The sequence below is a fragment of the Cavia porcellus genome, unplaced genomic scaffold (assembly GCF_034190915.1).
Source record: "Cavia porcellus strain 051 isolate PalLab524CR breed Dunkin Hartley unplaced genomic scaffold, mCavPor4.1 scaffold_9, whole genome shotgun sequence".
NCBI classification, from domain to species: Eukaryota; Metazoa; Chordata; class Mammalia; order Rodentia; family Caviidae; genus Cavia; species Cavia porcellus.
In genome coordinates this window covers 34,974,012-34,986,607 of record NW_026947492.1, presented here as the reverse complement: position 1 = coordinate 34,986,607, position 12,596 = coordinate 34,974,012, and the positions used below count along the sequence as shown (strand labels likewise).

The 12,596-nt window shown below is 33.1% G+C and overlaps 1 protein-coding gene across 3 annotated transcripts in view; it reads right to left on the bottom strand.

Moving 5' to 3' along the window:
• Positions 1–12,596, bottom strand: part of Pgr (progesterone receptor) — a 71,475-nt gene that overhangs the window by 16,746 nt on the left and 42,133 nt on the right. For all 3 annotated transcript variants that reach the window (XM_063256190.1, XM_063256189.1, XM_063256188.1), the window contains 3 exons: positions 7,983–8,127; positions 6,229–6,359; positions 1,557–1,714 (listed from right to left, as the gene is read on the bottom strand). In XM_063256190.1, coding sequence (XP_063112260.1) covers positions 1,557–1,714; positions 6,229–6,359; positions 7,983–8,127 — 434 coding nt within the window. The remainder of the gene's footprint in view (positions 1–1,556; positions 1,715–6,228; positions 6,360–7,982; positions 8,128–12,596) is intronic.

Below are 12,596 nucleotides of genomic sequence, written 5' to 3'. Positions count from 1 at the left end.
GGCTTGGAAATTTTTCTTTTCCCTCAAAATTCTTAAGGGATCATTCTATTGTTTTCTGAGTTCCACTGTTGCTATTGAGAAATCTAATGACATTCTGAATGCCAATAATTTGTATGTGACTTATTTCTTTCTTCATAAATATGTGTGTGTGTGTGTGTGTGTGTGTATATAATATTCTTCTTACTTTTGGTATGTGAAACTTTTATGCTCATTTAATTGTGTAATGCCTAGGTATTAAGTCTTTATAGTTAGAAAACTACACTTTTTTTTTCTTTTTTTTTTATCAGTACCAGGGATCGAACTCACGACCACCTGCTTGTAAGGCAGGTGCTTATGCCGCTGAGCTAAATCTCCAGCCCCTACTAATATCCTTGAGTTCTGTCAACTTTTATTACTACAATTTCTTCTTCCTAATTCTCTATTCTTAATGGAAATTCCTATTACTGAATGGTAGAACTTGTTCAATTAATCCTTTAAAATTAGTTTCTCTTCTAATTTTCCATGATCTAATTTTAATTATCTTTTCCCTCAGAGGTTCCTCTATGTTTTATCTATCTTGTTTAAATTTTAATTTCTGATCTTCTATATTTAATTATTTAAAAGTCTTTTATTTTAAACATACATTTTTGAATATCCTCTATTCTCCTTTCTTGGGCATACTGTCGTTATTTCTCTGAGTATCTTAGTTTTCTTCTATTCTACATGCTGGTGCTTTTTCCTGCAAGCTGCTTTTTTATGCTTATTTTTGCCAGAGTTTTTCATTTCAGAGAACATACTCAAATAGCCCATAATCTTGGCAGTCTCTTCATACATGAGGAAGGCCTTAAAAGTTGACCTGATGAGTGAATAGCTTTTTATGCCTTCACTGTCGTTTTAATGTGGTTTCTAAACAAAGTAGCAATAAATCCCACATTCACTATGCTTTGACTAATCACATACATCTTATTTTAGTAATCTAGGTCTGGTGTGGGGCTTTTCTGGATTGTTTACCATAGCAAAGCCAGAGAGGGAGAGGGAGAGGGGGAAGGGGACGGGGAGGGGGAGGGGGAGGGAGAGGGAGGAGAGAAGATACTTTAAAGAATTAATTTTTTACCTAATTCTTTCTTTAAGGTAAATTCTTAAAAAATGGAAATGTAAAAAGCATGCAGGTATTAGTTTTTCTGTATATTGCTTGATTGTCCATCAACAATGTTACTTACAGTTCATTCAAAATGCTACAATTTACTCTGTACATACATACTTTTACTGTACATGCAAACACGTCTCTAATTTAAAGCAAAAATATTTTCAAACTTTTTGAAAAATGTATCATAGTTCTTACTAGACATTAAATTACCCTCAGGCTAAACAAAATACTAACGAAAGGATATCTGAGTACTCTACGTATTGAAAATAAAAATACACAATATGAATTCTTAGTACTGTGATACACTCTTAAAAATTCAAATACAAATACAAATGTGAAGAATTGATATCAGTAAAAATACTTATCCAACATTTAAAAAGCTAGAGAAATTTAAAGAATAATCATTTATATTCTGGAAACACATACTTACATCATGCAAGCTATCAAGGAGTTTTGTAAGTTGGTAGAAACGTTGTGAGCTAGAAACAACTCCTTTCTGTCTCAAACCAATTGCCTTGATGAGCTCTCTAATGTAGCTTGCTCTCATTTCGTCAAACTGGCTTTGACTCCTTAGTCCTTCCAGAGGAACTGTAAGGAAGTACAGTTGGCAATCATGTTGACACTAACACGGTTAATATAAATTTCTGAATAGGTAATGATTTCTAGATAAATCATCTTATACAGGAAAAAGTGCCAATGATATTGACTGGACATAAAATTTTTGATTCTGGAAGAATATACCAACAACTGAGCTACATTAAAAAAATCACAGCTTACCTAATCAAGTACTGGAACAATAAATGACACATTTACCTTAGCATTTACTCAAAAAAGCACCCATTAATCCATCGCCCTATCTCAAATACCTGATTTGATTTGTTTTATAATTTCTGCACTTTGGGTCTTTCTTTTCTCTTTAACAAACACTGTATTTCTTTATGAAGTTTTTTCTTCTTCATACAAATCTCAAACATTTTCATTGAGATTATTATTCTTGGATAATATATCATTTTGTTGTTGTCATTTTAACATTGTTCACTAAATTTTCTAATGCTTTCCTGTTAATATGAGAAAAAGGTATCAATATCTGAATATTTCTTTTACATCCCAAAACTCCATGTTTAATTCAAGCATTTTTTTCAAGTACTGTTTTTCTTTTAGGCATATTTAAAAATACTACATTCAAGTGATATTTTTATTTTCCACTTTCTAATAATTGTAGCTCTAAATTCTGCTTCATAATTGAATGTATTGTTGAGCATTTACGGAACACTCATGGTGTATATTTGTATTTTATTTTTACTTAATGAGAGTGCCACTCATTCTTATTTTCATGCTAGCTAGTAATTTAGGTATTTACCTTTGAAATTTTTAATTCCGATATGCAGATTTTAAGCATAACTGCTAATTTTATGTTTATGTTACAGCGTCAATCCTACCACTACTTTTTCCCTAAATATTTGAAGTCCTTCTATTGTTAACTGATGTATCCTGGTTGATTTTTTTCCTAGCAGCTCTATTACTAATCTCCAGTTTCTTTCTTTAACTTTGCTTTGGAATTCGGAAGCCCCTTACTTACAAACTTCAACCTTAAGGGGACCATTTGCCCTTTTCTGTAGTTATGTCCAGATTGTTCAAAGAAAAATCATGTAACCTCTTAAGTTTATATTACAATACATTTGTGATCTTGACCTTAGCAAATTTTCTATTAAAAAGTACATTTAATTTAAAGGAAATTATATGTGCCCAGTAGTGAGGAAAAAAAAAATCTTTTAAGAAAAGCCTCTATTTCCTCCACCCTCATCAGCTTTCACTTCTCTTGAAAAAAAAAAAAAAGCCACATATATAAACCAAAAAGTTAATTATTTGATTTTGAGTTTTCAAATGTTGAATACAACATGTAAATTTTGCTCATTTGAAAACTTAACGCCTGTACATACACCTGTATGTCTATACTGTAGATATATCTATTATCTCTTCTCTCAAGTTATTTGACAAAGAAGTTATTTCAAATTTTCTCACATCTCTAAGGTTTCCAATGGAAACCTATTTTTTCCTCACTTTAAAATAAGCACATAAATATGTTTTCTTAATATTTTCTTAGTAAATCCTCTTAAAATTTTCGTGTAATTTGTAAGAATAGTAAAAGTATATATTTCCTATTATCTGTTCCTAGAGATATGTATTTTAGTTTAATTTTGTTATACATGATCAAATTCATCCTTGCCAATTTTCTCATTGTGTTTCATTTTATAAAGTATTTCTCACATGAGACTTAGAAATAATTTACCATATATATCTTGTAGTTTGTCCTTCAATGATTTGGATGTTTTTCAAGTTAGCTCAGTTATCTTTTATCTTTTCAAGTAAGCTTTAGTTATCTAGATTAGGAAATGATTTGGGGTAAATATCCAAACAGATTTTCCTTCAAATATAATGTTATTTTTGTCAACAATCATTTATTTCATCCTAACTGATTTATATTGTTTCTATTACAGTATTTATGTTCTAATATATATACTTTACTGACTTGATTAAAAATTCAAAGTATTCTTTTTCCATGCTGTATTCATTTTTGTGGCATTCTAATTCTTCTCATATTTTTGTAAGCTTCTCTACTTATTTGCCTAGATTTATTTATTGTTTTATTTATTATTTATTTTGGGGACAAGGTCTCACTGTGTAGTTCAGCTGAGCTTGAACTCACTACGTAGCCCAGGCTGGCCTTGATTCACAGCTATCCTTCTGCCTCAACCTCCCAAATGCTGGGATTGCAGGTGCGCACCTCCACACCTGGCAGCCATCTATATTTAAAGATGAGTTTTCAATATCTTTTGCAAGTTCTCTCCATTGCCAAACATCTCATTACAGTTTTGATTTGCAGATACGGAAAACATAAATATTACGGCCCCAAATTTTTATTTTTCCTTCTATATGAAGTGGTAAGTGGCCAAGAATCTTGCTTTCTACTGCATGTGTATGAAAGCCGTATCTGTCACTTCTTTTCTTTGCAGTTGCTCTAGTGATTATGGATGCGTATGTCAAGGTGCAGTCTCTGTCTGGATCTCTGAATGATGACAATAGCAGAGTTTTCTGTTGGTCTGCTCTGGACTTGCAGAGGGGTTGTTTGGTACCTCAACATAATGTACTCAACCTATAAATCCAGAGCTGTGCTAAGGATACATATGAAATCAAGACATTTGGGACTACCTGTGACATAACTACTATATGATTCATTATTGTCAAGTAAAAAAGGACAGGAATTGATGGGATATAATATAAAGGTACTTTGGTTGACTTCCTTGGCCAGTCCCACTTACATTAACTGTCTTTATTCACTCTATCCTCTTTCACCAAATAAGGCTTAAAAATCCCTGCTTGAAACAGGTTCCCAAGAGGGAGTTAGATGGGTTATAGATCATTAGATCCCATATAGTTCCACCCTTCGCATAAATTCCATAAGAAACCTTCCTTTTTAAGGAATTAGATTTTCTGCCTGTCTTCAGATGTGTCTGCTTTTCAAGTTGGCAAGGGGTAGATTGTTATGGTTAATACACTGTGTCAATTTGAAAAGCTTAAAAATTTGACTAAGAGACTCAGCAGGGAGCCAGGATCCTTACTTTGTAAACACCCACAGACTGTGCAAGAGGAGGGCACGAGATGCTGTGAGAGCTACACCTGCCTTGGGGTAGGGGTTCGGAGCCTGTTTACAATGCAAGGGAGAAGAAGAGGCTTGTTACCCCTCTGCCTCCTTGTACTCTTGCTGCTTTGCTGTCTTCTGCTGCCTTAAAGTGTTGCCCCTGTGCCATGCCACCCTGCCCTGGAGCCGCTGATGATGGACTGAAACCTCCTCAAATTGTGAGCTAATTAACCCTCTTTTTCCTTCATTTTGGGGTATCAAGTATTTTGTCTCAGCATCAAGAGAAAAGTAACCAAAACACCTCCTAACCTGATCCTCCAGCCAGTTGCAATTTGTGCCACTACAGGGGAGTCTCTGCAAAGATGCCACAGAGACTGCTCCGTCACTGGGCTCACTCAACCTAAAACCTTAGCTCCCTGAGACTTTCTTGCAAATAATTTGAATCAAGGAAGCACCAATTTGTACATTAAACATGCTTATGTAAGGGAAGGACACAGAAGACAAATAAGTGTAGCTTTTTATTATTTAAAAACTCCCTTCCTGATGGTAGGGTAATGAAAAAAAAGGCAAGTTGTATCATGTACAGGTGCGAATTCTCTATGATGAATGTGATCATTATGTGTATCTCATATGTACCAATAGACTTATTAAAAGTTAAAATAAAAACTCTCCCTCTCTCCCTCCCTCCTGCCCCCTCCTTTCTTCTTGCGGTTTTATTTTTCCCATTCCGACCTTTGGGAACTCACTAAGGTAAAGGTGATTGTTCCTTGTGTATGAAACAGTGAAATGGGTATTTTATTCTGTCATATTGGTGACCAACATTATGTTTTTATATCATTTCTTCTTCTAAGCATTTCTTTTGAGGATAGAAGTGCTGTACAGTTTTTAATGCTTTCAATTTTGCCTCCAAACCATCCCTGCCTCAGGACTCATTACTAGTGAGATGCCATAAAGGATTCCTGGCTACGAGAAAGAGGGGGCCACTATTTGGAAGCAGCCTGCAGTTTTCTTGTTAATTCTCTGCACTGTGGGTAAGTGACAAACACATTGCTAGTACCCTAAATTACTTATCTTTGTAACAATTTTAATAATGATGTAATGAGAATAACTCCAAAAATTGTGTATTTTATATAGTAAATACCTTGGGAAGGTGGAGGAGGAAATCATAGTTTGCATTTATTAATATTAATTAAAGTACTAAATTATGTGAATACAAAAAAGCATTTAAACATTTTATCTAAATTAAATTGGATAGACTAATTTTAGTATCATAGGTAGATAAAATAAAAACATGAAGCAACTTTATTAATGTCTATGATAACTAGATATTTCTTCTTGGCAGTTACAATCTAAGACTTATATCTCAAAAATAATTATATGATCATATTACTATTTGAGACTTCATAATGAACTGCAAATTGAGAAATCAGGTATCTCTCATTAAGTTCTTGTACTCACTTACTTGTGTTAAGAAGTAGTAATACTTTCATACAAAGGAACTCTTCCTCGGTAACTTGAAGCTTCACAAACTCCTGTGGGATTTGCCACATGGTAAGGCACAAGGAATATAAGGACGATTCTTTCATCCTCTGTCTTGCTCCACACATAAACATAAAAGAAAAAGCAACAGGAAAAAAGTCTCAGCCAGTTTTTGTATTCTATCACAGAATATGATGTTAGAAATGATTTCGCATATCATTGAGTATGACTGCTATATTTAATAAACTTAATATTTGGAATTCAAAAAATCTTTAAACTTTTTCTAATAGGTATTTTTTTGGGCAGTACTGGAAATAACCTATGGCTGTAGCCCTGCATCCCAGCCTTTTCTTTCTTTCTTTTTTTTTTTTTTTAATTCTTGAGAAAGGGTCTTGCTAAGTCTCTAAATTCCCCAGGCTGAGCTCAAATTTGTGGTCCTCCTGTCACCTCCCAGAATACTGGCATTATAGGTGTGTGCTACCATGTCCAACTCTGGTGCTAAATTTTTGAGGCTAAGAAAATAAATTTTAAATTATAAAATATATTAAATATACATTGACTAAACAATATTGTCTCTCTCTTTCATTATCAACATTTTAAACATCTAAAGCAAGAAAAAAGTACAGAAGTCTTAGGAATTGAAAATGTGAGCTAAGGCATGTATATTTTTACTGATAAATTTTTCCCATGAGAACACACACACACACACACACACTTATGTGTATATATAATGTTTGACTGCACATAAGTGGGAGAATTACTTCAACAGAAAGTAAACACATTGTGACCTTTTCTAGGGAAAATGTATTATGATGTAGAAAAGAAAAAAAGAAACATTAGCAAGCATAAAATAATTGACAAAGTGAAAAATAAATACTATGGTAGTGATTACAAGGTATTTTCTCAGCCATGTACTGTTTTATAATGTTAATTTAAATTTAAAAAAAGCTAACAGGAATTGTGAACACATTAGATTTTGACTTAGAAGAGTTAAGATTAATCCTACCAAATTTGACAGTTTATTGAATTCTCCTGAACCTCAGTTTCCTGAACTGTAAAATGACGGGTGATGATTTCTGGCCTATTTTAATGGGTTGCCAGAAAAATGAAATGAAATACATGAAGTCTGTGAAGACTTAAACAAGTTTAAGTTTTTAATTGAAATACCTCTAAGTCAGCATTCACCACTGGAACTGCATAAATATTACAATGAAATGTCCATATTTAAATGTTTTATGTAGAAAATAAATTATTTAAATATAATAAAGCCAATTGAAATATTTATCTTTCAATTGTTAAAATAAATTACTAGTCCTTTCTTACAGGATCAAAGATAATATTTTTATTTTTCAGAGGTAAGTCAATACTTTCAGATAAAAGTATTTATAATTTATTTTATTATCATCATTGGCACTAAGATATGAAACTTTATAAACTTAAACATTTAATTTTGTCTTTATATTTGTTGACACAATTTTGAAGAATATAATAAATTTAAGATAATGATACATACTGAAACTAAAGGAAAAAGTTCTAAATACCAAAATTACTGACAGAAATGCTACCCTGTTATTTCAAGATTGTCATTTCAAGCTGTATCTTAGGTAATTCTGAGAAATCTTTCAGGAAATTCTACTTTTTAGGATATTAAATCAATGATCATTTATTGAATTATAATTTCAAAATTATCCTACATACACACTCACGATAATAATAAGAAAAAGAAAAGATACTTACTCATTTAGTATTAAATCAGGTGCAAAATATAACATCTGCCCACTGACATGCTTGTAGGACCTCCATCCTAATGCAAAAACCATTAAGCTCATCCAGGAGTACTGAATGAGAGTTATCTGGTCATCAATGTGTAAGTTCCGAAAGCCTACAAAACACATTTTAAAATGATCATAAAAAGTTGTTTTGAAAATGTTGAAAACACACAGAAACATGAAAATAGATGTAAGAGGGCTAATATGTTTTTGACTTCGATATTTTTTCCTAAAATTTAGGAAACATGAACAAATAATACAGCGTGAAAGTGAAAAAAGGGCAACAACTTTGGGAGTCACTTAAAATTAACCGCTGTGAGTTAGTATTTCTGGGAATATGCTAAGTGAATCCATCATCTCTCACTCATTAGACAACACCCTGCTACAGAGGACACTATGTGGACACCATGCTAAAATGTTAGGATTATGAAGACCGAATCCTTGTCCTCAAAAGAAGCTCAAAACAGAACTAGAGGGGCTGGGGATTTAGCTCAGCGGCATAAGCTCCTGCCTTGCAAGCTGGCGGTCGTGAGTTCGATCCCTGGTACCGATAAAAAGGAAAAAGACAAAAAAAACAAACTTAACTAGAGTCAAGTTCATGAGATAGGTGGCCAGAGGTTAAAAGGTGTACCTCAGCAAAGGGCAAAGCAGGCCAAGAAAAACTTCCTAAAAGATAAAGAGAATGCTTGGGTGAAATACGTTCAGTTTGTTGAGGAATCTCAATCTTACAGAACTTAAAGAAATCGGTTTGGATTTGTAAAATCACTGCTCTCAGTTGTGTTATATCTAATTTTCCTTTAATAACATTTGTCTTGGAAATGTAAGCTTGGGTCAGACTATGAAGTCTGGTCAATGGAAGGGATGCACCCATATATGTACTATAGATGGTCCTTGATACCTATGTGAAAGGTATTTTCAGGGGAGTACATTTTGGAGTTAAGAGAGATGTTGCCAAAGGCCAGGTGAAATGATAAAGCTTGACATAAGTCAACATGCAGGAATTAAGAAGAGTGAGTTCTTAGAGAAATATTTACATGCAGAGTAAAATAAAAGAGATTTATTTTATGTATGTAATTGTATGTAGGTAGGAAGAAGGACTTAAATATATTTTTCAGTAGTTTTTTTCCAAATGCTCTAGTAATATCTAGCATGGCTAAGATAGAATACTGTACTGGGAGAGAAACAAGCTAAGGAGAAATGTACACATTTGAACATGTTTGAGGGACTCTGGAATACCTAGATATCAACTGGGCATGTGGACAAGAAAGGCTGGGGAAATACCAACGCTACAAATATGTAATTTACTTACATCTGACTACAGCTGAAACAAGGAAAGTAGGTAAAATCTTTTATTAAAGATGAAGAAATGTGAGAATAAATAGCAACCATTATTTTAAAGCTCTGAATATCATCAATTTCTCCTAAAAATCCACTGACACACATTTATGAATGACTTAATTCAGAAATAAAACAAAACTTTATTCATTAGAAACCAAGGGCAAAAGAAACTCACCTCCTGACTACATAGGACACTTAAAGACAGCAGAAAAGAAAGCCCTTTTCTCTTTGCCTACTCCAGATGGTCCCCCCTTCCTGTGAATACTATGAAGAAAGTTACTCTGCTCTTGGAACTCTTTAACTTACCTGCGACCCAGAACAGCTCTGGTGCGTATTCATAACTTCGGGTGCCACAGAGCCCTCCCTTCCGGGTTGGGGAGCGGAAAGTGCTGTTCACTGTCTAACCTCCCTCCCTCCTCCTGTCTCTTTCTCTACTGGTTAGAGTCTGGTGACACCGTGTGTCCAGCCTTCATACCAAGCAAGCTGGCTAATGCCTCTGCTTTCCTGGGCTTACACAGAACACATTCTACCAAGACGCTGAACTGGAATTAGTGAAGCAAACATACAGATACAGTTATTTATTTTGCATAGGATGGTCCCCAGGGGTGGTGGGATCCAGTGGATATATTTGTAATGCTGCAATTTTTCCCCCTTTTTTTTTTGTTTGGTCCTTTGGACACACCTCAGTTTCTGCTCATTTTTCATATTTGTCCTCTAACTTCTATTCAGTAAATCCCTGGGTGTCCACTGGTATTTTTATTTTTTTCTTTTACTTTCCTTTCTGATAGCCAGGTTTATAAAAAATTTTTTAAAGAATTATATGACTTTTTTTGTGCGCATTTAAGACTTCTGATTTACTCAAGTATAGAAAGACTAAAAAAAATTGGCAAGTAAATTTTATCTTTTAAATTTTCATATGCCTTAAATATACTGTTAAATACATATTTACATAATACTCCTCTTAGAAAAAAGTTACAAATCTTAACACAAGATTAGAAAAAAAAGTTACGTGTCAACTGACTATCATGTTTTTAAAAATAGTAGTGGTCTGTGGGTTTAGCTCAATGGCACAGCGCCTGCTTGGTAAGCTCAAGGTCCTGAGTTTGATTCCCAGCACCAAAAAAAAAAAAAAAAAAAAAAAAAAAAAAAAAAAAAAAATTCTTTGGTAAATTTAAAATAATTTGATAAAAGATCAGTGAATTTACTTAGTTTTTTTAAAAGAGGAATATATATATATATATTTTATGTTTTCCTGTTTAACATTGGCCATTCTCTTCAAATTAGGAGTTCTGGAGACAAGACCTAAATTCCAATCTTGGTTCTGTCCTTACTGAAAGCTACTTGGGGCAAGTCATTTAATGTCACTGCATCTACATTTCTTCATAGATAAGAGAATAATAAGAAAGATAACTAATCAATTACTTGCCATAAACTCATATGTGATAATTATGCATATTTTAAAGCACAATACAAATACGTATTAGTCTATCAAGTGCTAAGTCTGATAGTCTCTAATTTTAAAATAGAATGAGATTGAAACTGTGCATCATTTTATTTTATACAATCTATATAATACAGCTAAATTATAAATGTTAGTAATGACAATAAATTCAAAAGATAAATATTCTATCTGGGATATATATTTCCCCAAATATGTGCTTCAAATGTATTTTAATTTATATATATATAAACTCCCCCCTCTTCTGTCTCTCTCTCTACATATATATATACACATATATAGATATATAATTTTACAAAGAGACAGAGACAGGCTTGTAAAAAAAAGTCTATTAATTAGCTGTATTAAAACATTAAGACCTAGGAATATAAACCTGAAATATATTTATACTCTCTCTCTCTCTCTCTCTTTTTTTTTTTTTTTTTTGGTACCAGGGATCAATCTCACCACCTTGCACTTGCCAGGCAGGCACTTATGCCACTGAGCTAAATCCCGGCATACTCTCTATATTTTTTCATACTTATTTTTCTAACTTTCTACAGAAAATACTTAAATACTGGAGCTCATTATTTTTACTTTTTGTTAACCCCTAGCTAGTTTTATAAAAGTTTTACTTTTATATAACAGGCCATTAATTTATTCTTTTTTAAAAAATAGCATTTCTGTTTATATTTAAATTCACTTTTTTCATATTTGTCTTTATCTGTTTGATGTTTGTTTTGTTTTTGAATTCTGGGACTATTAATGACTTGAATAAAGGGACACATCCATTATAACGTACAAGGCACAATTTATCAAAATATCTTAAAATTTACCCAATTGTCAATATTTATAGCAGGAAATATATTTCCACTTAATAGAACTGAACTCAGAAAATAACATCTATCTATCTGCTTCATCCTTTGGAAGGTTTGTCTGTGATAAATGCATAATGCTAAATTGATTTGAACATGCCTTATTGGAAATGCAAGTTTTTCTGCATCAAATAAGATAGTCCATTATTTTATAATGAAACAAAGATGCAGATACAGAGCTCATATTTCAAATGGTGACAATGATCCTGTCAATTTAGTACATTTGAGATGATGATCAAAATGGAAAACAGAGAAATGATGGTCATTTGCTTTTTAATGACCTTGCTTTTGATGAATGAACCTTGCTTTTTAAATGACCTGACAACTCCCTAAAAATCTCAATTTACAGCCTGTCCAATTGTAAACTCTTGAAAAAATTAAAAGAAACAATACTGTAAAGAGATAGCCTCTATTACCTACAAAATTTCTCTGATATTACTTCCAGAGTTCTGATAAAAATAGACAGGTTGTACTTCGGTGTAAAAAAAAAAAAAATCATGAAATTGAAAGAGCTAATGTAAAACCAGGGCAGAGAATTATACATTCAAGCACCTTCTGGCAGAAAACAGGAAATTTCAGACACAAATATGAATTCTGAAGAGGACAGAGAAGCGTCCGTATAATGTGTGTAATCATCAGCCCCATTCGGTGACTTACAAGGCAGTGCAGTCCTTTGTACAGCAATTCTACTCTTTATATTTCGGTAAACCACTTTTAAGCACCTAAGTGAAGTGAAGCGTTATGGTTTCCACTAAGCACAAAGATTTAAAAGATGCTGTTTCTGCCTTTGACATATGTAATCTGGTGACAGACGTAAAAGTACAAGATGATTTTAATCTGCAGTGTCAGTGTCACGGCTCACAAATGTAAGCGAGGTGTGGAACAGTGACAGTTTCTTCTGGTCTGGGAAGGCCCCGGGAAACCTTTGTAG